Here is a 25,319-nt window from a genome sequence, read left to right as displayed (position 1 = left end):
CTTTTTCTTGTGCCGAACAGCCACTTGACTGATAACCCACCCCATGGCAGGGGACTCCCCAAATGTGCAAGGCTACTTCACATTACTCCTCACCACCCGGGGAGAAGCTTTGAGGACGCACTGCACCGAGGCTATCAAAAACGTGTTCAGTTTGCCGCTCTAGCATCTCACGACTACAAATCAATAAAAAATACCCCAAACGCCCTTTCCCCTTGTTCATCTAGCCCCCCATAACAGAGATCCATCCACAATGACGATGCGGCTAGCGGGTGCGCCACCAGCGCGAAAGAGTTACCGTTGGTCTGGACAGAGTCAAGAAAATGTCGCCCACCCAGTATGCCAGACCGCCAGCCCCGTTCAATCCCAGCCCCAGACTCCAGGCCCATCTCCCATCATTTTTTGCCTGACATCTATTTCTTCTTGCCCTTGGACTTGGCCTTTGAGCCAGCGGCATTCGAGTTTGTCGATGCAACGCTGGACGCCCGCGAGGGAGATGTCGAGTTGGCCTTGCTGCCAGCTGCCGACTTGACATTGTCGAGAGCCTTATTCTGTGCCCGGTTTGTCAGTCAGGCAACCTCAGGTCAGTTTTGGGGACCAGGATTCTCACCTTAACACTTTGCGCCTTGGACTTCTTCTTAGCCGGTGCCAAGCCCAGGATGCTGTCCTCGTCGTTCTCATCATCGTCCGGCTCCCGCTTGAGTTTTCCGTGCACACCGTTCGGCTTGGTGGTGTTCACGTCTTCAAACTCCTTGACAACGGTCGTGAGAAGAGTATTGCAGCGACGGCTGAGCTCCGTCGGTGTCCTGCTCAGGAAGAACCAGTCGAAACGGAAGAGCGGGCTCTCCCGGATCTCGTCCCGGATCTTCTCGTAGATGCCCTCCGAATCCACGCCGTACTTGTCGAGAAGCACGAGCAAGAATCGGTCCTCCTCCTCCGTGTACACTTTTTTGTTGGTGGTGGACACGGAATAATTGATCTTGAGCTGCTGCAAGGGGACGCGGTACTGAGACAACTTCTTGCGCAGCATCTTGCGCTGGTGCTCAATTTTGCGCATCCGCTCCTCGCCATCCTCGATGATCTTGATGTACTTGGCGTAGTCGGCAATTTCGGTGTACCGCTGCCAGAACACCTTGGCATACGCCTTAACCTCTGCGGGGGTCTTGCTGTCGACTTCCGTTGCAATACCCGCATAGTCGTGGCGCCCGTAACGCCCCGAGCCATTGATGAACTGCTGGAAGTCACGGCGGTTCCAGTCGCCGAATCCTTGCTGAGCAAGCCGTTGCTTCTCCTCTTGTTCCTCCTCGGTGAGAGGAGTGGCGTTGTCAATCTCTTGCTGATCGAGGGCTCTCTCGGCCTCGCGTTCCGACAAGTTCTCGTCATCGCCTTCGGGCAGCGGAACCTTATACCCGATCTCCTTGCGATAGTACGCAGTTTCCCTGTCCTGGAGATCACGGAGTCTGGGAGGATAGAACTGGTAGTCGTGGACCGGTATTTGTTTCGGAGCCCGGGGCGCTTTGGGCTTCGCTTCGGCTGTCCTGCCGCCGGTGTGCAAAGCCTGCTTGTAGTACTTGTCGATCGAGTAGATCTGCTCCTTGCGCTCACGCTTGGCAGGGTTGATCCAGTTGATGCCGATATCCTTTTTGCGCGCTGCGAAGTCCTCTCCGTTCCATTCGTACGCAGACTCCGACGTGAACTTTTGGAGGTCGTCGATGCCAAGCTTCTCGTACCTGGCGTTGAGCTCCTTTGTGCGTGTCTCGCCAACCTGCAAGATCTTGTCGATATCGTCGTCGTCCAGCTCGCCACCCTTCTCCGCAAGCGCTCCAAAAGCGCCCTTGGTCTGGAACACCTTCTCTGCGCCGTGCTGGATCATGGACAGGAGTTCGTCCTTGTTGGCAGCGGCCTTGGTAGCAACCTGGGCACGGCCTTGTTGGATGACCAGCTGATCGAGGCGCAACTTCTGGGCCGCGCGCTCCAGAACCTTCTCCTCGATGGCGTTGTCCGTCACGAAACGGTAGACGACCACCTGCTTCGTCTGGCCGATGCGGTGAGCTCGGTCCATGGCCTGTAAATCAGCCTGCGGATTCCAATCGCTGTCGTAGAGGACAACGATGTCGGCCGTCGTCAGATTGATGCCGAGACCGCCGGCTCTCGTCGTCAGCAGGAAAATGAACTTGTCCGAGTCCGGCTTGTTGTACTCGTCGATGGCGGCGATACGATCCGCGTGCGCGGTGCTGCCGTCGATGCGGCAGTACTTATAACCCCGAAACACGCAGTAGTCCTCCAGAATATCCAGCAAACGACTCATCTGAGAGAAGATGAGCACGCGGCTGCCCTGTTTCTGCAGCCTCTTCAGCAGCTTGTCGAGGACGAGCATCTTTCCGGAGTTGTACACCAGGTGCTCGTCAGTGGTATACGGCGGGCCCGGCTCAGCGCCCTCAAAGAGGTAGGGGTGGTTGCAACACTTCCGCAGTTGCATGACGATGTTAAGCAGCCGCGTCTTGGACTCGCGCTTCCCGCCCGCGCCATTCACGGCGTCGATATCCTTCTCGAGAATCTTTTGGTACCATTTGACCTGCATTTCCGACATGCCGACGTAGACGTTGACCTCCTTTTTGGGAAGCAGGCTCTTCTCCACGTCGCTCTTGACACGGCGAAGCAGGAAAGGCCGGAGGACTCGGTGCAACTGCTGAACCACCGTGTCCTGGTCCCGGTCCTGGCCCGAGAACCACTGGTCGAAAGCCTCCGAATCGCCAAACACATCGGGAAGTAGGAAATTGAGGAGCGCCCACAGTTCGTGCAGGTTGTTCTGGAGAGGCGTGCCGGTGATCAAGAGGCGATTCCGCGAGTTGAACATGCGGATCACTTGAGCCAGCGATGACTCCTCGTTCTTGATACGGTGCGCCTCGTCGATGATGATGTACTCCCACGCGAACTTTTTCAAGTGGGCTTTCTCGCGGAGGATCATCTCGTAACTGGTGATGCAGACATCGAAGCTCTCGTCCACGAGCCGCTCATTGATGAGCTGATGACGCTCCTCTTTGGCGCCCTGCAAGACGAGCACGTTGACCTCGGGTGTCCATTTGGCAAACTCTCGATTCCAGTTGTCCAAGGTAGATTTGGGAACTGTGATCAGGTGCGGACCCGTGATGCCCATGATGTGGCGCAAGTAACCCAAGAAGGCGATCGTCTGCAGGGTCTTGCCCAAGCCCATTTCGTCGGCCAGGATTCCGGAGATGCCGTTCTCATGCAGCGAGATCAGCCAGTTCAAGCCGGCTATCTGGTAGTCCCTCATGGTGCCATGGATGAAGGCAGGTGACTCGCGGAAGACCGTCTCGGCGGACCCTCCATGCTTCTCGTCATTGAGCAGCTCGGCATCTTCCTCGGCCTCGGTCCGCCGGCGCCTCTCGCTAGTGGCGCCGCCCTGGCGACCGCCGCCCTTCTTCTGCTTGGCTGCCTCTTCGTTCTGGCGATCGATCTCGGCCATGATCTCGCGGATTTTGGGGTTCGGGTTCGTCTCGATGAAGTGGCGAAACAGGTCGGTGAGACCCAGAAGGTAACGGAATCGACGAAGTGTGTCATCCTCCTATCGAAGCGTGAGCTGCGGGCCGTTCATTAACCACTTGGAGACCGTCTCTCACCTTTGACTCGCCTAGCCTGTCGTGCTTCTTGCCAAATATACTACGACGTAACTGGTTGGCTTCTGAGCGCCGCTTGCGGCCATCGATGACGGGTTCGCCGGCAACACTGCTGGCAGTGGTATTTGGATTCGTGTCGGAGTCTGTGTAGTCGGGGGTCTCGTCGACATCCTGGGCAAATCAGTTGTCAGTTGGTCCGCTTTGCCACAATTACAGAACAGGACACAGCAGCCATCGCCACCAATATCTCGAGAAAGGAGCAAGAAGGGATCTTACCATATCGTCGACGGTCTGGGAAGTGTGGGTGGGTACAGGCGCATCAGGCATCGACGCGTCGCTGTCGTTGCCGCTTTGCCGCGAACGGGGAGCCATGTCGGCTGCGGTGCCCTCGCCGAGGGTTTGGCAGGGGAACGCGACTTAGACGACTTAGACGCGCTCGTGCGGGCGAAGCTGTCTCACGCGATAAGCAAATGTCTCCAAGGACTCCGGTAGACTCTGGTGATAATTGCACGCCTCGTGGCTGCAATTCGCGATAGGAACAAGGTAGGCTGGGGAGAACACGGTCTGCGGATGGGTGGGTGCAAGCAAGTTGGGAAATTCTGAGGTCGAGGAACCCCCCAAAAGGTCCAAACCGCGTCCCAATCAGCCAATCAGAGCCGCCGCGGGGCGGAGGGTGTTAATGGGCAGGCCATCGCTACAGAATTTGGAGAACCCCTGCAACCGGACCAAGTTACGACTGCGCCCGAAGTTACCGAATAATCTGTGACTGACCAATTCAGCAATGGACAACGGGGACACAGAGAATACATGTGAGAAAGGGCATGGCTTACAAGCGGCGGAGACATACCTTCATAGCCTCGCTTTTCTCACAGTTTCTAGCATGTCACTTCAAGACAGACGAAAGCTTTCCCTGTAACTAGCGGAGGCCGCCTGCCCGCTTGGAACTGAAGGCATGACGGTTTTGGTGGACCGGCGCCTTGGTCAGGAACATTTATACCTGCTTGTGACTCCTTCCACACCATAAACGACCATGGTTACCAGAACATGATGAGCAAGATACGGAAGAAGACGCTAACGAGACCGGTTGTTCATCTTTCTGTCATCTCTCGCTTTATTGCCGAAGCTTGCAACCAGGCTTCACAACCATCCACTATGACCTGACGCCAGGTTCTAACTACACTGCTAGCATGATCTGGTTCTTGGGATACCTTGACGCTTCGTTCCCTTCTTTCTAGCGTTCTGGGATCAAAGTATTCCCATCGCAGGTGCCAAACTGGATGATTGGCCGTTGGAGGAGACGAAGCGAAGTCGGCAAAACGGTCACAGACTTGGTACGGACCTTCCACAGTCCTCCACAGAATTGTTAAACGAGTCAAAACCAACCTCCCCTGCCAATCAGGCACAAGGATCCCAGATCCACCGCAACCAATCGCAAGCTGAGCTGCTTCGACTCGTCAATAAGGTTAACGTTGATCCGTTGTTAATCCAAGTCAGCACTGCCAACACCGTGCCGAGAGCGTGCATCCTCGACCACAAGCGGCAAAGCACGTAAGCTCGCCGTCGATTCTGGACGCAAAACGCATGTGGTTCTCGCTTCCTCTAACGCCACAGAAAGAGGGTAGCAGCTCGGTCTTCATTCCAAGCCTGCCCTGCTCCAGACTTGGACCAGACCGTGTCCACGTTGCTCCGAAGCTCCGCTCTGGCCCACATCAACTGCTTGGCTCTTCTCGGTTTAGTGAAAACCCCTCAGTCACCACGCCGCCCAGTCACCGCGGTATTTCCATCGCATTCGACGACGAGCAAACCCAATATCTCCGGCCAGAAACTGGCAGTCTCTCCCGAAATCCTTCCACGGCTGCCGTCACGCGCCATCGAGCTCGGCTTTGCCACGCTGGTCCGCCGCAATGAGCATCGAGGGGAACGAGCTGCTCGAGGCCTTCAAGGCCGCCGCCCTGTCGGTGACGAAGCTCTATAAACTGTCGGCTTCGGCGCAGGCCAAGTCGCGCGCGGATGGATACCAAGACTGCCTCGAAGATCTTCTTTCGTTCCTAGACAAGGAGGCTATTGGCTTGCAGGACGGCGAGGCGCAGAGGGTGCGCAAGTGGGTCACCGACCGGATAGAGGGGCGAGATGGGACGTCGCCGCCGCTTGAGAGCGACGACGAAGCAGATAAATCCGACCCTCCCGTTCTGTCCTCCCCGCAGATGCCGCGCGCGGCTCCGGCTCCGGTACAGCGTCTGAGCGACAAGAACGAAGTCCACATGAGAGATTCATCAGCGCCCCCAGTCCTCACGACGGTACCCCTCGCACCGACCCCGACAGTGGAAGAAGCCGATATCGTTGTTCCGACACAAGACACTTTTACCTTTCAAGCATCACATCCTTACCCTCATGATGAGGCCCTACGCCTAGCCAACCTCGACCTCTCCGACTCGCAAGCAATGGGCCCGTCAAGCAGTCGCTCAGCGACGCGAAGTGGGAGGAATAGGAATGGACGGACAGGGCCACGGCCGTTGCTGGGGAGGGGAGCCGGGCAGAAGCGGAAGCTCAACCTAGCCGAGATCTTTGATCTGGGCAACCTGGATTATGGGAACGGCAAAGACGTGTTCGGGGGCGGTGGGAAACGGAGCCGGTTCATATGACGCAGGCTGGCTTGAGGCATATTCCACACAATCCCTTTCCCGTTCTCAGCACTGGTGGGATCTTGTCTCGTTGCGGGAGGAATGGGGGAGCATTCTCGCTCGCGTTGGATGGCATTCCTAGGAGCGCATCAGCATCGGCACGGACAGGCGAGGAGCAAGGGCAAGGACAAGGACATGGATTTGACACCCCGTGGGCACGCTACGGATGGAGGCGGGACTGGCCTAGAAGGAGCATATCGGGGCGTTTACTGATACCAGGCAAGACGACATGAATGTTTTCCCGGTTTGTATGTAGGGTCTGGCTTGTTTAAAGCTCTCGCGCCTGATATAATCTACCCACAATATCGGCCTCGGCCTCTATGGGAACTTAGACCCTTGATCTTCATCGCGCCGCTTCCTGCGCTTCAGCAAGTCTGTTGGCAAGTAGCTGGTGGTTGTTCTACGGATTCCGTACATGAGGAGGCTTTACTGGGATACGTCTCGTTGCGTTTAAGCAATGACGTTTAGTTCCCCTCGAAAGCCGGGCTTTGACGCTCGAGGAACCAGGTACATTCACGACAAAACGGCCCAGCGCGTAAATCCTCGAGTGCTTTTGCCACACTTTGATTGGGTGCCGTACAAGCGGAGACAGCGGCGCTGAACACACCACCACCAGCATCCTCCTGTTATGTGTTTTGTGGATGCAGGAGAGTCGTGAGCTTTACCTCAGGAATCCAGCCGCATCCCCTTGATTTGCGCAGTGTCTCCTTCTACCCCACCATCGACAATGCCAACAAACGAGTCCGCCCTCCACCGGCCCCTCCTCGACGCTGTTACCGACGAAGAGCCGCGCTCAACTCCATCCCTTCTTCCATCAACGCACCGCGCCTCCTCCTTCGCCCCCTCCCCCTCCTACTCCTCTACCTACGCCCGCCGGCGGAGCCAGGCGAGGGCACTGCTCTCGTCCCGCGCGAAGCACTACTTCGTCCTCGGGCTCGTCGCGCTCGACGTCACGGCCATCCTCGCCGACCTGTTCGTCGCCCTGGTGGCCTGCGACCTGGGCAAGACGGACGAGGAGTGGGTCACGCGGGCGCGCGAGATCCTGCACCCCTTCGCGCTCGTGTTCAGCACGCTGTTCGTCGCGGAGCTGGGGGTTACCGTGTGGGCTTTTGGCTGGAGGTGAGTTATGGACGCCCCACCCCCGTAGTTGGGTTTAGCAAATCCAGGCAGGCAATTCAGGGGCTGTGGGCGGTTCTTGCTGGGTAGCCGTGGTGGCATGCATGCACGCGATGGCTGAACGGCTGCTCTGTGCGGCGCGCAGATACTTCCGCGACTGGTTCCATTGCTTCGATGGCGTTGTGATCACGGTCAGCTTCATCGTCGATGTGGTCACGAGAGGCATCGTGGAAGAAATCGCGTCAATCGTGATTATTCTCCGGCTTTGGAGGCTCGTTAAGATCATCGAGGAGCTCAGCGTCGGGGCTGCCGAGAGGATGGAGGAGATCGAAGGAAGGGTTGCGGAACTCGAGCGGGAAAACGCGGATCTCAAGAGGCAAGCCGAGGGGATGAGGAACCCGGCGTGGGAGGATCACGAACTGGAACAGTAGCGGAACAGCAGCGATGTTTCACTAAATCACGGTATCTTCCGGATCGCCTTGACACATGTGGCTTTCATGCAGTTCCAACAGAGCCGCTCTGATGCACCCCAAGGGCTCGGTAGCTGGTGTTCTGGACTTGGTTGATCCATGCTACTTGGTCATTTTGCCTGCTGCCCGGCCACATCACGGTCGAAGACAGCCCTTGACACGGGCATCAGGCCCTGGGTGGGGAGTCCCGTTGAGCGAGGTGCGCCCGGCGATCGTGTCGAGCTCTACACTAGAGTCGTGTCTGTCTCGAATCGCGTTGCGGGTCCTGTCAATGCCGACGAGTTCACGTACGAGTAGTTTTGCAATCTGGTGTTGCTGGCTTCGAGCTGCTACTGCTTTGCTTGTTCACTTCCTGGGATGTTGAGCATATCGAGAGCTTGAATCACGCACAGAACTTGAAGGTCGGCGATGATGGGCGATGAAGGGAACAAATATCGGAGTAACTCTTCCGTAGTGTTGTGTAATTGATGTTAACTGGGGGCTTGGCATTCAAGGGCTGCGTTGGTAAGGGAGGAGCGGCCTGTCCACTCGCCAACCAGTTGGCGAATCAGGTGCCGCTGTGCTCCGACCGAATGGTCCAAGCGAGAGACCGCATTTTGTTTTTTTTACGGGTTTGTCCAATGAAGCCATCACCAACATGAACAGGCCTGCGGTGGTTCAAAGCAGTCGGACAGCCGCCAACCCACGCAAAGCTCGTGGACGGTCTCCAATCGGAGGTTGGCCATTCCCGCCCCGCAGAACGCGATGCAGGCGATGCAGTCAAGTAGCACGGGCAGTCGTCCGAGCCATTCGTTGCTGGTGTTGAATTTGGAGAAATCCGAGCCTGCAGACGGGTACAGGTAGTGTGCTCACAAGACGAACGGCACGAGTAAACAAGCGGAGAATGTGAGTGGAGAGTGGGCCATGCAACTCCGAGGGTCGTCGTTAAAGAGGTCCCGCCAAGACACTAAGAATTACAGGCTTTTACACATCGCCAAGGGGTAAGTGGGGCCGCGACGACTTAGAGCATCAGCGACGAAGACAAACCGCAAATACTCGCAAAAACTCGTCGCAATAACTTCACGAAACCTCAACGAAATTGAAAAAAAGAAAACGAAGTTAACCCGCACCCTAACCTTGACCCTCACCCTAACCATAACCCTCACCCTAACCAGCGGGGGGCTGGCGCCGCCCCCCGCACCCCCGGCGAACTAACCAGTGGCTAACCCGTGGCGATAGTGCAAACCCCGTGGCGATGGTGGCTACGTACTGACGGTGTAAGACCAGGGCTGGAAATTAGTCTTGGCGGGACCTCTTTAACGTCTACCACTCCGAGATCTGGGCCGCCCACGAGCCCCTGTCTCCCCAAGCGGGCGCACGACGGCGCGGGCCACGTCCTTGCCTCGGCGCGCGACTATGTATCCGTACACGAACTAGCTTGCTTCTCATTTCCCATCTCGGTCTCCCATTCTTGAACTGTGCGTCTCTCGCTCCAGATTCCCGCCTAACACACTCGCTTGGTTGCTGTGGCCCCGTTGCTGTGTGAGACCTCCCCATTCCTATGCCATCCGCGTGTGTGTTGTCTTGCAGGGCTCCGAGATATTAATATTTAGCTGGAATAGTTGAAATCCCTCCCGTCGCTCGCTCACCCCACGCCTGTCTCCCACACTCGCTGAGTTCGTCGCATCACGAGGTTCAAAATGAAGGCCTTCCTGTTCCCTCTTGCCGTCCTGGCCTCGTCCGCCGCGGCCCAGACCTCGAGTGCCTGCGCTGCCGACTACATCGTCGAAGCCTGCCTCACCAGCGAGAAGGCAAAGCTCGCTGCTTGCCAGAACACCGACTACGTGTGTCAGTGCAACGAGTACCAGAACATGATCACGTACGCCGTCAATCTATCCCCTTCCCCCCGCCCTTCCAAACAAAAGGGCGTCTCGCAGTAGCATCAACGGGCAACTCACCAACTCGACGCGCAGCTGCTTCAACAACTGCCCCAACGACCCCCGGGAGAGTAAGTCTTCCCACATCCTGGCAATCCTCTCTATCCTCGCCGTCCAAGTTCCCCTCCATATTAACCATCCTTCTCAGAGGACGTCGCCGGCCAGCGGGACATCTTCTGCGGCTACGCGAGCCAGTTCGCTTCTACGACGACCCCGGCCGCCGCCAAGACCTCGGCGTCGACGCCGGCGCAGACCACCGGCGCAGACCAGAACGCCAGCCCGACCGCCGCCGGCGGCAGCACCTCGACCAGCAGCGCCGGCGGACCCGCCAACACCAACAGCGCCGCCGACCTGGTCATCAACGCGGGCAGCGTCCTGGCTGCCGTTGCCGGTGCTGTTGCTGTTGTGCTCTAAAGAGGGGTGGACGTGGGCTTTGCGTCGGAGGTGTTCCCTCTTTTCTAGGAGAAAGAACTATGGCTTGCAGCTGCTTGGACCTCGCCTGTCTCGGCACCCTGTCCGCTGTCGTGAAACGCCATCAAAGACATCTTCAAGAGCACCGGACGTTGGACGCTAGCCCGGCAACGCAGCGGTATGGTATTTTTGAGTTGGACCTAATACCTAATTTATCTAATCTAAGGGTTAAACCTGAACCTAATAACAACATCGTTCCATTCTGGGTCATGTTGTTTATCAACTTTCTGGAAGCCAAGCAAAGAGTCGTGGATGCAGGGTTGGACAGTGTCAGGAAGACGGAAGAGGCCCCAACATGCGAAGTGATCCTCGCCCGCAACCTCCCGGTCCAGCGTCCGCGCCGTCGGCAGCTAATCTTGCAGTCATACACTACCTAGATACCGGCAAGGATTCGGAAATAGTGACATTTCTCTTTTCCACCGCTTTCCTCCACCCAGAGCAGCCCCCCTCAACTCACGACGGAACTAACACCCAACCTAAGCCGGCTCATCCCCTCCGAGAGGGGTATACCAGCTCTTCCCCTCGACGCCTTCCGTCTGCCGCGGGCGGCCGGCGTCCCCGCCCCGGCCCGCCATGCCCGCCCTCAGATCCCGCGCCGCGACCCTCGCCGGGTCCTGGATGCTGCCCGGCTCCGGCAGCGGGCCCTCCGCGGTGCCGCTGCCCTCGAACCCGCCCTCGGTCAGGTTCTTGCCGTGCGGGCCGGCGGGGTCGCGGTGGCGCTGGTTGAGCACGTAGGACGGCGCGGGGCCGCCGTAGGCTTGCTGGTTCTCGAGGCTGAGGTCTTCGGTCGGCGCTGCTCCCTTGCTGCTGCCGCCGCTGCCGCGGGCGGTCTGCTGGTTCTCGAGGTTCAGCGAGGTCGTCTTGTTGACGGCCGTGCCGCCCTCCTCGGTGCCAGAGCGGGAGCTCTGCTGCTGCTGCGAGGATTGCGGCTGTGGTTGCCTCTTCTGGGGAGCCTGCTCCTGGCCGGGATTGGCGGCGAACGCGCCGCCCTTGCGGGCTGACTCGGCCGCCAGCGACTCCTCGGCCACTTTGCCTGGGGCTTCGCGGGTCGTCGGGATGTTCTCACCCGTGGTCACCTAGCGACAGCTCGTGTTAATGAGAGGCCATGCAGATGGATGTAGGCGGAAGGGGTTCACCTTAGTGCCAGCGCTCGGAGCCTTGCCGGACATCTTTGCGAATCAAACAGGCAAACGCGCGGAACTGAACCCGTATATGTACGGCTGGTTTGCTACGTACGCAGTAGTTGCACTGATACTCTCAACTTGAAGGAAGTGTTTGCTCCGATCTCAAATAGGGGGTTTTGATCTTGGTCGAAAATGCCATGACATCATGATTGTGATGTCATGGCGCGCTCTGCTCTTCATGCACTAATTCCAGAGAGAGGACAACCCACACATGCTGTGGACTTGCAGTTGCTCCATCTCCCAGATGGAGAAAAACCGATATCAACACTTGCCTAGGTAAAAATTGGGCCGATCTATGACTTCATGCCGCCGCGAGTGCTGTGTGGAGTGACACGGGCTACAAAGAGGAGATCAGCGCTCACCCCTTGACACAGCAGCGGCCGTGAATAGCCACCTGAGACTCCAACGACAGCGACCAACTTTGACTGGCGCTTGTAGTAAGAATGGGAGCACATTCCATTGTTGCCACATGTAGCCGGGGTTCCGAAGAAGAAGAATTGTTGGCGACACCCAAGGTGGGCCGAGCATCAGCCGTAAGTCCCGCGCAAAACGCTATCTCCATGTTGGTGTAAATTCGAGTCCCAATTCCATGCCGAAGCGCCATCATCCCATGCAACCCTAGTGAAACTACCAAGTCGTCTTCCACCTCAGGCCTTCCACGAACAGCCTTCTGGCTTTCAGAAGCAGCAACAACACCTCTGCTGCTCAGGGGCCACCCTAGAGACCCCGCCGGCCACCGGTGCTCATCAGCGTGATCTTCTGCTTCTTCTTCTTCTTCTTGCCGCCCGCGCCAGAACTGCCCCCAGCCGCGGCCGCTGCTGAACTGCTAGCACCCTCAGATTCAACGCCCAACGCCTCGAGTTGCACGGCGAGGTCGGTGGCTCCCAGCGTTTCCAAGACATCGGCGTCCTTCAACCATCCATCGTCCACATGTGGTCGAGGAGGGGGAGCCTCCGGCGGACCGCCAACCATGGGTGTTCCCCAGACCGTTCTGCGGCCCGTCGGGCTGGTGCTCATATCCGACAGGGAAGAAAACCCCGCTCTTGGATTGGGCGGGGTAGTGCCTTCGGCTCCGAGCGGTATGAAGTCGTTCAAATCGACGGGCGGTTCATGCCCGGCCGCATTGCCGAACCGCACGGTCACCTCCTCGTCGATCGCACCGAAATTCCTCCTTGCGTCGCGGATCGCCGCTGCCTCGAGCCGTTCCGCCTGCAGCCGCTCACGCTCTTCCTGGATCGCCTTCTCCTTATTGCGCCTGCGGCGGCGCTCAATCTCGTCGGAAAACGTAGCCAGAATCTCGGGCGGGACGATATCTGTCCAGTCGCATTCCAGGAAGCTGATCAGGCAGCCTCGCGGTAGGTGGCCGAGGTACTTCGCCCGCTTTCGCAGGCCGTCGTCAACCACATGACCAGTTGAGATGTGCTCGACCCTGGGCAGCAGCGTGGACGGGAAGGCGGAGAACGAGCCATACTTGGTCTTGAGGATCCGGATATCGAGCGGCGAGAGGTAGAGATGTGGCGGGGAGGTGTAAAAATAGTAGAAGTCCTGCCCGGACTGTTTTGTCAGGCTCGGTTCGGGCAGAGGGTCCGAAGCGGCCGTCTCTGTCTTCCCCAGCTCAGCCGCTTTCTCCTTTGCCGTTCTGATGGCCTTGATGGCTTTCTGCGTCCACTCGTTGTCCTCGTTGTAGAGTAGCTCGTCCTCCTTCTCTTGCTTCAGGAGCTCTTCAATCTCGCGGTCGAATTGCTCCATCATGTAATCGCTGGTGCCCCTCATGATCCTAGCATAGTCCAAGACATTCGCCGCATAGTGCCAAGGGACATCCTCTCCGGATTGTAACACCTCGGTCGCGCCCTCCTTGGGCAACGCCAGCGTGCTCTTTGCGCTCCGCACCATAAGGCGAAGGATCACGTCGTCGCCCTTGCGAGGTAGCGGGCACTCCTGTCCGGCATAGAACCGCACCGGCCGCACGTCCGAGAGGTACACGGAGTCCTCGCAGATGGGGCACTTTCTCCACCGATTCTGCTTTTTCTCCGGCTGATCGATAGCGCTCGAGTTCATGAAGCGTATCAGGCATGGTAGGCAAAAAATGTGCCCGCACTTGGCCATGCGCGGTGCAACCGGTTCGGAGAGGCAGATGGGGCACGACGTCTGCTGGGACTCGGCTGAGGCGATGACCTGGAGAACGTCACCCCAGTCAATATGTTCGTCGGCGTCGGCCGCCTGCGCCGCGTAACTACCGTTGGGGTTCACGACGAAGCGATAGTTCGCATGGATGTACCGCGCCTTGTCGGCTGCGTGGTATCCGGAGCCAACGCCCCAAGAAGGGTTGCGCCGGTAGGAGCGCGAATACGGCGCATGATAGCTTTCCTGAGGGCGCGGTGGCAGGGCGTAGCTCATCAAGTGAGTGATGGACATCTGGCCCCGCCTGCTCGAGGCATTCCGCAAGGCCCGGATCTCCGCCATCGCGTCTTCCTCGTCAATGTGGCCCGGAGTCCCTGCTCGCCTCTGGTTGCGGTGCTGCTTCCTCAAACCCTGGCCTTTCCTCGGCGTTGCCTGAACGTGCAATGGGCCTTGAGTCTGACGGCGATTCGTGTCAAAACTGATGTTCGACACTGCAGGGGCTGCTGGCGGGTGGTTCGCAGGCGCGGGGGCCGAAGGGGCCTTGCTTGGGACCGATGATGTCGAGCTCATGTTGGGAGGATCGTCGAGCAGGGCGGCGACGATTCAACGTTGCTGGCAAGTACCGTGACCCGCACGGGCAGGCTTTGGGCGTTGGACAAATGCTGGTGGTAAAAAGCCATCAACTGCGATCCTTCGCCGAGATGACTGGAACCGACCAATAAAGGTGGTGGGTCAACAGGCACCTACCTCCCAAGCTTCCCGAACGTCAGGAGGTTGGCGGCTGTCTTCTTCACGAGCTCGAATCGAATCGATTTCACGGGCGCAAGCAGGAAACGTCGCACCTCAACAGTCGAGATTGCCGTTCATTCTGTAAGGGGCAGATGGCGTTGTTGGGAGGGGCCCAGTCTGGACCCCACGGAGGTTGGGCGGATGAAGGAGGAAGAGTCACGGAGTCGCGGGGCAAATGCCGATAGTTATAACTAACACGGAACCGGCATGGAGCGCACCACTGGCGGAGCAAGTCCGTCATGCATTTGATCAGCTGACTCAGTGGCTGCTAAGTTAGCAAACGTGCACGGTAGCACCGACCCCCAAAACACCCGAGTTTTAAGAACATGCCCGCCACGGAGAGCGACGGAGCTCGCCACGCCGGCGAACGAGCTCTTCGTGACCCAAATTGAAGTGAATGCTTCACATGTATCCCGACTGAAGTAGGTCAGATAGCTCCATCCAAGTCTTCGAGCCAGCTATTGCAACCCAGACACAAAACATCAACGTGATCTTGGTCAATTAACCTCACCCTATGAGCGCGTCCAAAACAACCCAACTTAGCGAGAGCGTATGGATTATTAGACTCCGCGAATAGGAACTGAAGCCAGCAAAACACTGACAATAAACAAAGCCCCTATACGGAAAAACGCAAACTGTGATGATGGGGGCTGGATTTCGCAACGACTCGCACCTCCCCACAACCAAATTCTGCCTCCCAACAAATAAGTGACCGAGTTGAAATGAACCGTAGGCAAGCCTCCCAGCATAAGGGGTGACAAGACAACGTGACGGCAAAACATCATCATCCTTCATCAGACTCCATCCCGTGCGCTTCATCGTGCCGCTAAATGGGAGAAGCCAACTTTCCGACGTACTAATACACAACAGGCGCCTAAGGATAGAACATCCTAGCTTAGGCGAACCTGTTCTTCAGCTTGCTGAAGAAGCCGCTAATCCGGTGTTTCTTCTTCTTTTCGGAGGCGGCCGGCCCATCGACGGCTGCTTTGTCCGTGCTCGTAGGCGCCACGGCGGTGCCCGCGGCGGCACCGTTAGTGGCCGGTTGCGTTTCGACTGCCTTAGCAGCTTCTGCCGATGCGGTTTGCTCAGTCGACTCGGGATGCTCGACGACAGGCTGAGGCTCCTCAGCCGCCTTGGTCTCCTCCGCAGGTTTGGTTTCCTCCACAGGCTTGGCCTCCTCCGCAGGCTTGGTTTCCTCCGCCGGCTTGGTCTCCTCCGCCGGCTTGGTCTCCTCCGCCGGCTTGGTCTCCTCCGCCGGCTTGGTCTCCTCCGCCGGCTTGGTCTCCTCCGCCGGCTTGGTCTCCTCCGCAGGCTTAGTCTCCTCCGCCGGCTTGATCTCCTCCGCCGGCTTGGTCTCCTCCGCAGGCTTAGTCTCCTCCGCGGCCTTGACCTCCTCGGTAGGTTTCGCCTCCTCAGCGGGAGCCGCCGCCTCCGCAGGCTTGGCCTCGTCCACGGTCTTGACGGCAACCACAGGCTCAGGCGGCTCTACGGTCTGGGCCTTCCCCTCCTCCACTGGCTTAGGTGTTGTCTCGGCTTGAGGCGCCTCGGCAGGTGCCGGTTCCTCGATAGGCTTGGGAAAAGTCTCAGCCTGCTTCGTCTCCTCGCCAGGTTTGCTCTCCTCGGCGGCCTTGGTCTGTTCCGCATCCTCGGTGGACGATTCGCCAACCGCCGCTGCAGGCTTCACTTTCTCCAGAAGCTCGGCCTCGTATTCCTGTTTCTCCTCGACAGCAGCCGTGTTAGCAGCGGCTTCCGGGCTCGCGCCGGCCTCCTTCATGGATTCCTTGACCTCAGCCGGAACTTCTGAGCTCACGCTTTCGACAGCGGCGGCCTGCGTTTCCTCTTTGGTGATGTCGTGCATGCCCGGCGTGACTCCCTTGACAGCCTCGGACAGGTGGGTTGCCGCATCGGAGGCGGCAGTTGTAGCCTTTGCTGTGAGATCCGCCGCAGTCTCGCCCGCCTTGGCCGTGAGATCCGCCGCAGCCTCGCCCGCCTTGGTTACAGCCCCGGTGGCAGCATCGCTGGCCTTGATTGCCGCATCCGCGGCAGCACTGCCGGCTACGATCGCAGCACCCAATGCCACCTCGCCGGCCGAAGTAGCCGCAGCAAGCACCTTTTCGGCCCCCGTCTGGTCGGTCCCTGACTTCTCGGCGTCCTGGCCAGCAGTCCCCTCAGATGTTGAGGGGGCTTCGGGCACCTTCTCCAGGAGCTCCTGCTCGACGGCAGCTTTCTCCTTCACCTCCTCGCTGATAGCGCTTGCCTCTGGCTCAACATTGGCCTCCAGCTGGCTCTGCCTGACGATCTCGGGCACCTTCGCCTCCTCCAAGGGAACCTGGCCGGCGAGTGCGGCAGTGGTCGCTTCGGGCACGACAGTGTTGATGGTGACATCATTGGCACCAACGACGGGAAGCGTTGTTTCGACGCCGGGGATGCGGTCGCTCTTTTCGTACGACTCCTTGTCAAGAGTGACATGGCTGTCGACAGCGCCGGCATTGATGTCTTTGATGACCTCTTCGCCAGGCGCGAGCTTGACTGGGTTGACCGCACCCTCGGCAGCGGGAAGCGGCTCGACCTTCACCTCCTTGTCGAGCTCGGTCGCTGGCGTCTCAGGATAGCCGCCCGGGGCAGGGGCATCGCCCTTCCTCTCCTCCAGGGGCACGGCAGCAGCCAATTGAGCCGTGGTCGAGTCGGGGGCGGCGGAGCTGAGAATGGCCGCGCCGGAGGTAGCTTCTTGCCCCGCGTGCTCCTTTCCATCCTGCGTCTCCTCCTTTTGGTGCTCTTTGTTGTCCTCCAGAGGGACTGCGCCGGCCAATTGGGCCGTGGTGGACTCCGGGACAAGGTTGTTGATGGCCGCCGCCTGGGAGGCTTCTTCGAGCTTCTCCATTTGTTCGGGTAGTAGGACGTTGTTCTCGTTGCCGTCCTGGTCCTTTTCTTGCGGCGCAGCGGGGTCAGTGGTCCAGTTGCCGTCGACAACGAACTGCGAAGGCAAAGTATGTCAGCGACCGAATAACCGGAAGACAAGACGGATCAGTGTTCAAATGAGGTCACATCAGCGCAGCAGTCGAAGCACGGTCCAGCTCGAGTGGGAGGGGCGCGGACGCCAAATGAGGGGCGCGTGGTGGCCTTGGGTGGGTTTGAGCTTGAGCCGTCATGGGCGGGCCAGGTGACTTGTTTTCGCACCTCCAGGGGTGCTCATGTTCAGGGGTCCCCACACAGCAGCTGCTAGCTTCGCGTCAATCGCCGGCCTGCCCCTGCTCGTCCTCCTCGCCGCGGTTGCTGCGATGTTGTTGCGATGCGTCACTGGCAAACCCAACGGGATTGCAGACACACAGTTGCACTTTGTGTCTCGAGAACGCAATCAAGACAACACTTGTACGAGCCATTGGCCTCTCACGCATTGCCGCTGGCAACGCGCGCCTTGTGCTGCCAGGGTTTGTGGTGCCCAGCCTTGGGTGGGAATATGGTGGGACAGCGCAGGATGAGATCTGGTGGAGTAGCGTCGCGTTCCTGAGGGGCACTGTCCGCGCTCTTATCTTCACCGAGCTCACCGCTGCTTCAATCCCAGCACTCTCTCGCTCCCGGGCCCTGGTTTGCTTGCCGCTCGTCTGGGATGTGTTGCGCCCCTCCTTGCAAGTACTTGGAATACCCCGCGAAAGGGCGAAATGAGACACTGCACCAACCTTGTAGTATATCTTGCCGGACGATTCCGGGAATGTCACGGTCTTCTGGAACACCTGGCCAACCTTGTCGAGCTCGTAGCTTTTGGTCCAATTGTCGAAGGTGCCAGTCACGTAAACCTCTTCGGCATCATGAGGCCTGCAGCGGTTGACGAGGCAGCGGTTAGCAGGTTGTCACAACAGCGATACGGCCACTCGTCACGCTGGCGCAAGCCGGAAAGGCTGACGTCGCAGCAGGTTTGCCAGGTAAGCGCTGGCTACCGCCAAGCGCGACGCAAACTCCAGGCAGGAAGGACGCAGGCGTAAACTGACCATTGGAAGGTGAAACTGAGCATGGTTTCGGTGGGCGTTATCGGGACTGTGGTGCGCTTGTTATCAAATTGGCTCCCCAGGTGGTGCGAAGCTCAGTCGGTCTCTGGTGGACGGAGTCGACGGAATCAAGCGAGGAGAAGCTGTGATCTGCGACCGCGCAAAAAACGGCGCCGTGAGCTCGCCGAGCTCGCTGATTGATTGCTTAGAGCCCGCTGACGTCAGTCAAATGAGGAGCCAGGAAAGAGAGCACGTGTGTTGAGAGCACCGAAATGACTCCTGAGACGGGAGCTCAAATACGAATGCGGAATACCGCGCAGATGATGGGGCAGGTAAGTAGGAATACACCTAGATTGCGAACGCAAGCGGTTTCGGATCTCTCGAAAAAGAAGGGTATGGTGGAGGATGGAAAACCGAGAGGCTGGTTATCGCGTTGTGCTCCCGTGAGCTGTACTGTGTACTGTGCCCCTCAGCTGCTGCGGCATCAGTACCTTGCGGAGTTAACGCTGAGGTACCTTGCTCAGGGGAGCGATTGCGCAAGAGGACCACGCAGCGAACTTGGCTGGGTACCTTGCACAGATGGACAATGGGACAATGGGCCGCTTCCGGGTAACTCAAAGCAGCTTCCCGTGGACCAGAGGCGCAACTTCAGACCAGACTCATACAGAGACACACAGGAGCATTTGCGAGACAGGACCCCTCTCCTCTCTTGGTACCGAGTTAATGCTAAGGCGCCGCGGCAAAACGCGGAGTGCCAGAAACTGCTCGCTTGGCGCCAACCCCTCATCAGCAGTCACTGCAAACGGCGATGAACCACAGCCAGACGCCAGTCCGTTCCCGATAACTTACAGGGAGATTTGGGGAAAGGGGCGAAAAAGAGCGAAACGAAAAGGGTTTGCCGTTAGATCCATAACGCGTTCATTACCCTCATGGCGGGCGGCAACAGACAAGGGAAGCGAGGCCAAGTCGAGCACCATTTTACCAGCCGAACTGTTCACAGTGCAGTTCCACCGCCGGCCCATCGCCCACTATCAGCTTCGCTGTCGTGTCCCGAACGACACGCATCAGGCCGTCCGGCCCACACGCCGCAACAAGAACACGCTGGTTCCGCGGCGTGGTCCTGACCGCATCGCGGATGAGTGACGCCACATCTGGCCGGCCGGCTTTGACAGCATACTCATAGAAGCTATGAGAAACGACGTCGGCGGTCTTCGCGGTGCCTTTCCCCGACGCGCCGCCATGCTCAACCTGCGTCTCGAGGGCACCCTCCGTGTCCTTTTCGGAATCACCCCCTGTCAGGGGTGGCCAGCGAACCGCCGGGGCCGGCTCCTTGGAGGCGGTCTTCTCTAGGTCTGGGCCGATTGGTGACAACGGTGGCCATTCAGCGCCGTCTGAGGAGTCTGACGGGGTGGAGTGGCCGTGGTTGTCGCTGTCGCTAGGGAGATCCGAGGTCGACGATGGAGCTCGTGTCACGTAGAGAGAAACGTTTACTTTCGGCGAGTGCGCGTGGGTCTTGAGGAAGTCGAGCTGCTCTTTGAACCAGGAAAGGTGTTCTGCGGCCGGCCGTGTTAGCGCCAGGCCAGCTCACAAAGCAGGGGCAGGGGCGGTGGGAAGAAAGACAGCGTTGACGCAGGCGAAAACTCACCATGCTCTCTGACCGACCATATAAAGACAACGTTTCGGGGGCAGTCCTCGTTCATCCTCTCCAAAAGGTTTATGGCCAGGCCGAATGTAAAGGTGGCCCCCCCACCCCCGGCAATGAGCACAATCTTGTCGAAGTCCAAGGGGTCCGGGAAAGTGCCATACGGTCCGTCAATCGAGGCCTTCACCGCCGCGCCCGGGTGGGCTACTGCGTATTTATGCAGGTCGCTTGTGAAGCCGTTCCGTGCTTTCACCGTGAACTCCACCGGCGAGCTTTTGTGGATGGTAAAAGGGTGCGTCTCGAACTTGCGGATTGCAGGGATCCAGATGAAGCAGTGTTTCCCCGGCTCAGCCCTTGACGGTACTTTCTTCATGACGATCTTAGTGCCTCCGTCCGGAAGGGGATGAAGGGTTGCCTCGTTGTTGACGCTGTAGTACAAGACTCTCGAGGCTCTGACCAGGCGGTCGAGGAACCACATAGAGGCGGCGATGAGGACGACTATGAGCGTTTTGTTTGCGAGGCCCGGCTGATGGAAGCCGACCGCGACGACAGCCGCGATCCAGCAAGATATGTGCGTGACGTAGAAAAGTTCGTACCAAACACGCCTGATGAACGTGGCTGTAAAGACGACACCCAAGAATGAAAAGCCGGCCACGATAGCGGCGATCTGCTGCCTCTCGGCGAACATGACCGAGAGGCGACCTAGATTGTTGAAGTAGGCCGTGTACGTGGAGGCGTGGAGGACCATCTCAAGGAACATGGTGTAACCGGCGATCTGATGGAGACAATTGAGTCGCTCGTAGGAGTAGGCCGCTATGAACGCCAAGGGAGTGTTCTTCAAGGCCAAGAAGATGACCAAGGCCATATTCGCCAGTACCATCCTGGGTCACATCGCTGTCAGTACTCCAACGACACAGGGGTAGAAGTGCGTAAGAAGGCACCAAACATACCAGCCAAGCCTCGAAGAGAGGTTCGACAGAGAGCTGAAATCCACGTTGGTGAATATGACGGCGACGTTGATAGCAACGTAGGCTGCGACAACGACGCCATGTCCGGCGGACCTGAAGCCAGGGACCTTGCGGATTAGTAGATTCCTCGCGAGTCTAGCATGGTCAGCGAGTGATCTCGCAGCCGGGGAGCGAGCGGTTCCAGTACATACCTTGAGCCCGCAACAAACGGCCGGCCCAATATCCCAGGTGGTTTTTTGGACCGTTCCAAGCTCACGCATAGCCAATGGGTCCAGTGGAAGACGACGAAGACGGCGATCAGGCCGCAGATACCGGCTGCATAGTACTTCATAACGCGCTCCGTCACCACCTGCCGCTGGGCGAAGAATGCTGCCATGGCGGAGTTCTTGCCTCCATGGTCCCCTGTGCTGGCACCGACACTGCCTCCTCCATGCCCGGCTCCGCTCGGGAGGCCACCGGAAGTCCCGGCCATCTCGAAGAGGAGACTGGAGGGATCAGAGGGTGTCAGTCAGAAGTCTGCCGCCGCTGAAGGTGCGAGTTGCCAAGTGAGATCCCGGGACGCACCCGGCTGCGAGAGCCGTCTTATAATGAGCCAAGCTCTCTCAGCCAGGCCGGGTGCAGGGGTTATAGAGCTGCCGGCGAGCTGTCAGAAACAAGGCGGTCGTCAAGATCGTCCAGGGGCAACGGGGGGCACCTCCCTCCAAAACCAACCCGGTATATAACTGCCCTTCCCGCAACGCCATGTTGGCCCCGAGGGCGTCCTCCCCAAAACAGGATGTTCCGAGTGGGGTCCCGGATTCACCCATTGGGCAGTTGTAGAAGGGCGTGTACGGTTCTCAGAATGAAATGTTGATTGCTCCAGCGTCACATGGAGAGAGCTTGGTGTCTGGGGCCATGACGGCCACGGCACTTGAAACTCCACCGTAACCATAGCGGCGATGGCATGGCAACTTCCGGCAGGCCAAGACAAGGCGACGGCGGGCACTTTGCCTGGAAGAGGCGGGTGACACCGCCGTGCCGTGGCCCACAAGGGCGGATTCCACGGGCAAGCGCCGTGGGCCCTTCGAGGCTGGCATGCACGTCCCGGCGTGGGCCTGTCCAAGGTGCGCAATAAGTGACAACCTCTTCGGGCGAGTCGAGAGATTGTGGACTTCCAGTCTGGGATTTGGTCAGCTTGACAAAGCAGCGAGTCCGCCACACGACGGGGCAGACGGGCCCGTCAGCCAGCGGCCACTGTGGACCATGGTGGACGACGGAGGGTTGTCATCATTGGCAGGCAGTCGCAGTCGCAATCTGGCTAAAGATGGGATAAAGTAGGAACCGACAAGAGCCAGCGCGCCTGACCCTTGGTTAGCCCGGGTGCACTGCGACCCTAGAAACCCTCCCGAGGCTCCTACCCAATCTTACCCCACAAACGCACGCAATATCAGTTGAATATCGAACACAACACTGCATCAGTGCAAAGTACCCAAGCACGCATCAAGCGAGGTTTCTTGCCAACCTTGGACGTACTGAGCCCCGGACTGCTCAGTGGGGATCCGGCGAGAACCTGCTGAAGTCTGCCACACTGCAGCAGCCCATTGAGGGCCACCTGCACGCAACGCACTGTAACTTGCAGGGCATCTATCTGCAGCTGCGACGGCACGGCCTTCCGCCAGCTGAGTCCCGTGGGCGTGGGCGGGAGAGATTTGTGGATGTGTAGCCGAGCCGGAGAACACTACAGTAACAAGGTCAGAAGCGACAGACTCGACAGACAGGCTACTGACCAAGTTCATGCTGATAGGGGATTGGGGGGGAGAAGAAACGAAAAAAGGACGTGTTTCAGGAGAACCATGGACAGCTGCAACTGCGAGTGTCGAGCCCACGGTAAGGTAGCATGCACAGATGGCAGTTGATGAGCAATGAAGATCATAAAACGGCATAGCGAGTTGGCGCGGCAGATTAAGGTTCTGCCCGCTGCTGGTTAATAGATGGATACTTACGGTTCAGGCGCCGCGGCCCCGAGAAATATGGTACCGGGCAAGCACATACAGAGTATGGTGTCGGAGATGGGCAAGCAAGCATAAAGAGGCGAATATCGGCAGGGTTGACATTGCTCTTCCATGCATTCAGCGACCAAGATTTGCAGGCGACCGCCGTGTCGCAGACTAATCCCGAGTGGTCTACACTCATACCAGGTATGGATTGCTGCTGCGTTAGAGCACGTCAAGAAAAATTGATGGAGAGACAGGCAAATGACGCCCAGCAACGACTCCAACGAGCAACTGTAGGAGCACGGTCATTGTCCTGCACCACAAAACAGCAACGAGGCCCAGCATTGCTTTATCTCGTTCAGCCGGTCTAAACTGAATCGAAAAAGAAAGGGTCAAGGTCAAAGCAAGGAATAAAGGAAATCGTTTATTTCACCAAGGCACGGATTGCAGACAAAGAAACAGGCAAGACCAGGAACAATGGATCAAGATGGAAGGAGGCAAGCAGTTGCTGCTGCAAGCGCTGCTGCAGGATGAGTGCTTGCGCCTGCTGTCAGTTTAAGCTCCGATCTTGGCGTGGGGCGGTTAACTAAGAGGGCACCTTTCCTAAATCGGAAATTCGCCCCCGCGGTGCCGAAAGGGCTTATCCACATGCGAGGCCCGTTCGTGCCCCTGCTTAGTGCTGTGGGGCCCCAAAGGACCTCGCAGATCTCCCGGTGGTTCAAACCAATCACAATGTATGAGTGCTGCGAGCAAGCCTCGCCCCTTTGAGACTCCATTGGACGCCTGCTCGAGAGCGCTGCCCTCTAATGTCGAGCCTGCACCATAGAAGAGCACAGCTGTTGGATTCGGCATATGGCAACGTCGGGAGTTGCAGCGTGGGAGCAAGCCAGGGGAGACATCACCCACGAAGGCCAGTTATCTGACGGAGATCAACGGAGATCAACGGGCTGCGTAGAATTTGCACGCCTAATCCTGGACGAGTTGGGAGCCCTTCCGTTCGTTCCCTCCCCCTTCATCGGTGCGAGTGCTGGTGCGATCAGCGCCCACCAGTTCTGATAACTTAGCCCCCGCCTTGGTACAAGACATGGAAGTGCGAAAGTTCTTCCCCGCCACCACCCCCGGCCGGCAGCCTCGACTCGTGATCGGTCAGGCGACAGCAAGGAACTGTCTTGAGCTTCCTTCCACCACGGATATCCAGAAATGGAAGCTGCCGTGGAACGCATGCGCACACTGACGAGGTATCTTCAATCGCAATCGGTCGAAGGCAACGCATCTCGATGCGCTTGACAGATTGCTGCAGCCGTCCTGCTGAGCCACCCTTTCCCTTTCTGCACGCACTGGCTTTCCTTTGTGATGGTGGGCTCGTCATAGGCTTGCTCGCTCCGTCGGCCGGACCTCTCCAAACCCTCAGTCGCGAATTTTGCAGCGTCCTGCACACGCAGCACGGACCCTATCACACCTCTTCAGCAACACCGGCGCTGCGGCTAGCCAAATACCTTCTCAAGGCAGATCATCTCCGACGTTGCTTCCATGATGCAGCTCACGTAATGCTCCGGGACGACATGATGACGCCACCCGCATGATCGGGCGCCTGTCGGGGCTCTCAACGGTCTCGGTCGATCCTTCCCGCCCTAGTGTACGACCATGATTGCGAACTCGTTTCGTGGCTTTCCTGACCCAGAGACCGGGTCGGGCAGAGACGGACCGGTGGATTAGCCAAGGGGTGCGGCGCTGCCCGGCCTCAGATCTCCGTTAGATTCGGGAAGAAGGAACCGCTTCCCGGAAGTGAGGGTCGAAGCAAGAAAGCGCGAGAGGATTCGTCCGCACCGTTACATTGGGGATCTGGTTGGGTTGCCGATGGTGCCGCGACTTGAGACCCACTGCAGCAGGTCTGGAAAGAAACTCGGCGGCGAAGTGTGGCTTTGATCACGTACGAACTGGTGGCCAAACAAAAGAAGGAATGAGTTTGGATTACGGCCATCACCACACAACCTTCCTCACGATTTCCACCTACATGCGCGTCATTCAGTTCCGGAGACATGGATGCGACAGGACACAGTCAGGCGGGCGGAGGCAGAAGAACCGGGGCATCAGTTTATGGGAACCGCTGCAACCAGGTGGGAGACCTGGCAGTGCTGACTCACGAACAGGGGGTGTCTTACACATACCGTGAGACAGCCCAACGTCCCTGGCCGAAATTACGGGGACCTTCTACACAGGACCGCACGCTCTCGATCTTTATGATGATACTTGGGCGTGAGCAGAGAACAAGTTGAAGCTGATCAATATCCAGAAATGAAGTCTATCTCAATCTCCCCTCTTTACCCCCCCCCCCCCCCCCCCCACGCCCCCCATTCCTCTGAAGCAAGC

The 25,319-nt window shown here is 58.4% G+C and overlaps 8 protein-coding genes across 8 annotated transcripts; 3 read left to right on the top strand and 5 right to left on the bottom strand.

Annotated features, from left to right (window-relative positions):
• Positions 1–68: 68 nt before the first annotated feature.
• On the bottom strand, positions 69–4,267 carry THITE_2110765 (chromatin-remodeling complex ATPase-like protein). The gene is made up of 4 exons (XM_003650819.1): positions 3,912–4,267; positions 3,639–3,806; positions 608–3,583; positions 69–548 (listed from the first exon to the last, which is right to left on the bottom strand). The coding sequence occupies exons 1-4, from the start codon at positions 4,005–4,007 to the stop codon at positions 411–413; spliced, it is 3,378 nt and encodes a 1,125-aa protein (XP_003650867.1). The 5' UTR covers positions 4,008–4,267; the 3' UTR covers positions 69–410.
• An 840-nt stretch (positions 4,268–5,107) lies between these two features.
• THITE_2110764 (uncharacterized protein) lies at positions 5,108–6,479 on the top strand. The gene has a single exon (XM_003650818.1). It carries the CDS (start codon positions 5,540–5,542, stop codon positions 6,275–6,277), a length of 738 nt encoding a protein of 245 aa, XP_003650866.1. The 5' UTR covers positions 5,108–5,539; the 3' UTR covers positions 6,278–6,479.
• A 291-nt stretch (positions 6,480–6,770) lies between these two features.
• Positions 6,771–8,116, top strand: THITE_2110762 (uncharacterized protein). The gene is made up of 2 exons (XM_003650817.1): positions 6,771–7,435; positions 7,578–8,116. The coding sequence occupies exons 1-2, from the start codon at positions 7,044–7,046 to the stop codon at positions 7,861–7,863; spliced, it is 678 nt and encodes a 225-aa protein (XP_003650865.1). The 5' UTR covers positions 6,771–7,043; the 3' UTR covers positions 7,864–8,116.
• A 1,059-nt stretch (positions 8,117–9,175) lies between these two features.
• On the top strand, positions 9,176–10,408 carry THITE_2110760 (uncharacterized protein). The gene is made up of 4 exons (XM_003650816.1): positions 9,176–9,421; positions 9,504–9,760; positions 9,855–9,889; positions 9,967–10,408. The coding sequence occupies exons 2-4, from the start codon at positions 9,582–9,584 to the stop codon at positions 10,230–10,232; spliced, it is 480 nt and encodes a 159-aa protein (XP_003650864.1). The 5' UTR covers positions 9,176–9,421; positions 9,504–9,581; the 3' UTR covers positions 10,233–10,408.
• A 307-nt stretch (positions 10,409–10,715) lies between these two features.
• THITE_2110756 (uncharacterized protein) lies at positions 10,716–11,612 on the bottom strand. Its single transcript, XM_003650815.1, has 2 exons — positions 11,426–11,612; positions 10,716–11,365 (listed from the first exon to the last, which is right to left on the bottom strand). The coding sequence occupies exons 1-2, from the start codon at positions 11,456–11,458 to the stop codon at positions 10,766–10,768; spliced, it is 633 nt and encodes a 210-aa protein (XP_003650863.1). The 5' UTR covers positions 11,459–11,612; the 3' UTR covers positions 10,716–10,765.
• Positions 11,613–11,873: 261 nt separating this feature from the next.
• On the bottom strand, positions 11,874–14,572 carry THITE_2110755 (uncharacterized protein). The gene has a single exon (XM_003650814.1). It carries the CDS (start codon positions 14,162–14,164, stop codon positions 12,191–12,193), a length of 1,974 nt encoding a protein of 657 aa, XP_003650862.1. The 5' UTR covers positions 14,165–14,572; the 3' UTR covers positions 11,874–12,190.
• A 13-nt stretch (positions 14,573–14,585) lies between these two features.
• Positions 14,586–18,515, bottom strand: THITE_2110753 (carbohydrate-binding module family 48 protein). The gene is made up of 3 exons (XM_003650813.1): positions 18,370–18,515; positions 18,061–18,196; positions 14,586–17,357 (listed from the first exon to the last, which is right to left on the bottom strand). Exons 1-3 carry the CDS (start codon positions 18,390–18,392, stop codon positions 15,279–15,281), a joined length of 2,238 nt encoding a protein of 745 aa, XP_003650861.1. The 5' UTR covers positions 18,393–18,515; the 3' UTR covers positions 14,586–15,278.
• A 746-nt stretch (positions 18,516–19,261) lies between these two features.
• THITE_2110751 (uncharacterized protein) lies at positions 19,262–20,894 on the bottom strand. Its single transcript, XM_003650812.1, has 2 exons — positions 20,012–20,894; positions 19,262–19,919 (listed from the first exon to the last, which is right to left on the bottom strand). Exons 1-2 carry the CDS (start codon positions 20,871–20,873, stop codon positions 19,345–19,347), a joined length of 1,437 nt encoding a protein of 478 aa, XP_003650860.1. The 5' UTR covers positions 20,874–20,894; the 3' UTR covers positions 19,262–19,344.
• Between the last annotated feature and the right edge of the window lie 4,425 nt (positions 20,895–25,319).

This window comes from Thermothielavioides terrestris, chromosome 1 (assembly GCF_000226115.1).
Source record: "Thermothielavioides terrestris NRRL 8126 chromosome 1, complete sequence".
NCBI classification, from domain to species: Eukaryota; Fungi; Ascomycota; class Sordariomycetes; order Sordariales; family Chaetomiaceae; genus Thermothielavioides; species Thermothielavioides terrestris.
Note: the sequence above shows the minus strand (reverse complement) of the source record. Positions and strands in the feature narration are given on the sequence as shown.

Bases quoted from the DNA above. Each gene is read 5' to 3' on its own strand.
- THITE_2110764 (XM_003650818.1), top strand. From the start codon at position 5,540: ATGAGCATCGAGGGGAACGAGCTGCTCGAGGCCTTCAAGGCCGCCGCC.
- THITE_2110756 (XM_003650815.1), bottom strand. From the start codon at position 11,458: ATGTCCGGCAAGGCTCCGAGCGCTGGCACTAAG. The intron at 11,366-11,425 runs GTGAACCCCTTC...AGCTGTCGCTAG, and splicing joins CTCCGAGCGCTGGCACTAAG to GTGACCACGGGTGAGAACAT.
- THITE_2110753 (XM_003650813.1), bottom strand. From the start codon at position 18,392: ATGCTCAGTTTCACCTTCCAATG. The intron at 18,197-18,369 runs GTCAGTTTACGC...CAACCGCTGCAG, and splicing joins CTCAGTTTCACCTTCCAATG to GCCTCATGATGCCGAAGAGG. The intron at 17,358-18,060 runs GTTGGTGCAGTG...TTGCCTTCGCAG, and splicing joins CCGGCAAGATATACTACAAG to TTCGTTGTCGACGGCAACTG.
- THITE_2110762 (XM_003650817.1), top strand. From the start codon at position 7,044: ATGCCAACAAACGAGTCCGCCCTCCACCGGCCCCTCCTCGACGCTGTT. The intron at 7,436-7,577 runs GTGAGTTATGGA...TGCGGCGCGCAG, and splicing joins GTGTGGGCTTTTGGCTGGAG to ATACTTCCGCGACTGGTTCC.
- THITE_2110760 (XM_003650816.1), top strand. From the start codon at position 9,582: ATGAAGGCCTTCCTGTTCCCTCTTGCCGTCCTGGCCTCGTCCGCCGCG. The intron at 9,761-9,854 runs GTACGCCGTCAA...CTCGACGCGCAG, and splicing joins GAGTACCAGAACATGATCAC to CTGCTTCAACAACTGCCCCA. The intron at 9,890-9,966 runs GTAAGTCTTCCC...CATCCTTCTCAG, and splicing joins CCCCAACGACCCCCGGGAGA to AGGACGTCGCCGGCCAGCGG.
- THITE_2110751 (XM_003650812.1), bottom strand. From the start codon at position 20,873: ATGGCCTTGGTCATCTTCTTGGCCTTGAAGAACACTCCCTTGGCGTTC. The intron at 19,920-20,011 runs GTGAGTTTTCGC...GGCCGGCCGCAG, and splicing joins ATGGTCGGTCAGAGAGCATG to AACACCTTTCCTGGTTCAAA.
- THITE_2110765 (XM_003650819.1), bottom strand. From the start codon at position 4,007: ATGGCTCCCCGTTCGCGGCAAAGCGGCAACGACAGCGACGCGTCGATG. The intron at 3,807-3,911 runs GTAAGATCCCTT...TGATTTGCCCAG, and splicing joins CCCAGACCGTCGACGATATG to GATGTCGACGAGACCCCCGA. The intron at 549-607 runs GTGAGAATCCTG...AACCGGGCACAG, and splicing joins CCAAGGCGCAAAGTGTTAAG to AATAAGGCTCTCGACAATGT.
- THITE_2110755 (XM_003650814.1), bottom strand. From the start codon at position 14,164: ATGAGCTCGACATCATCGGTCCCAAGCAAGGCCCCTTCGGCCCCCGCG.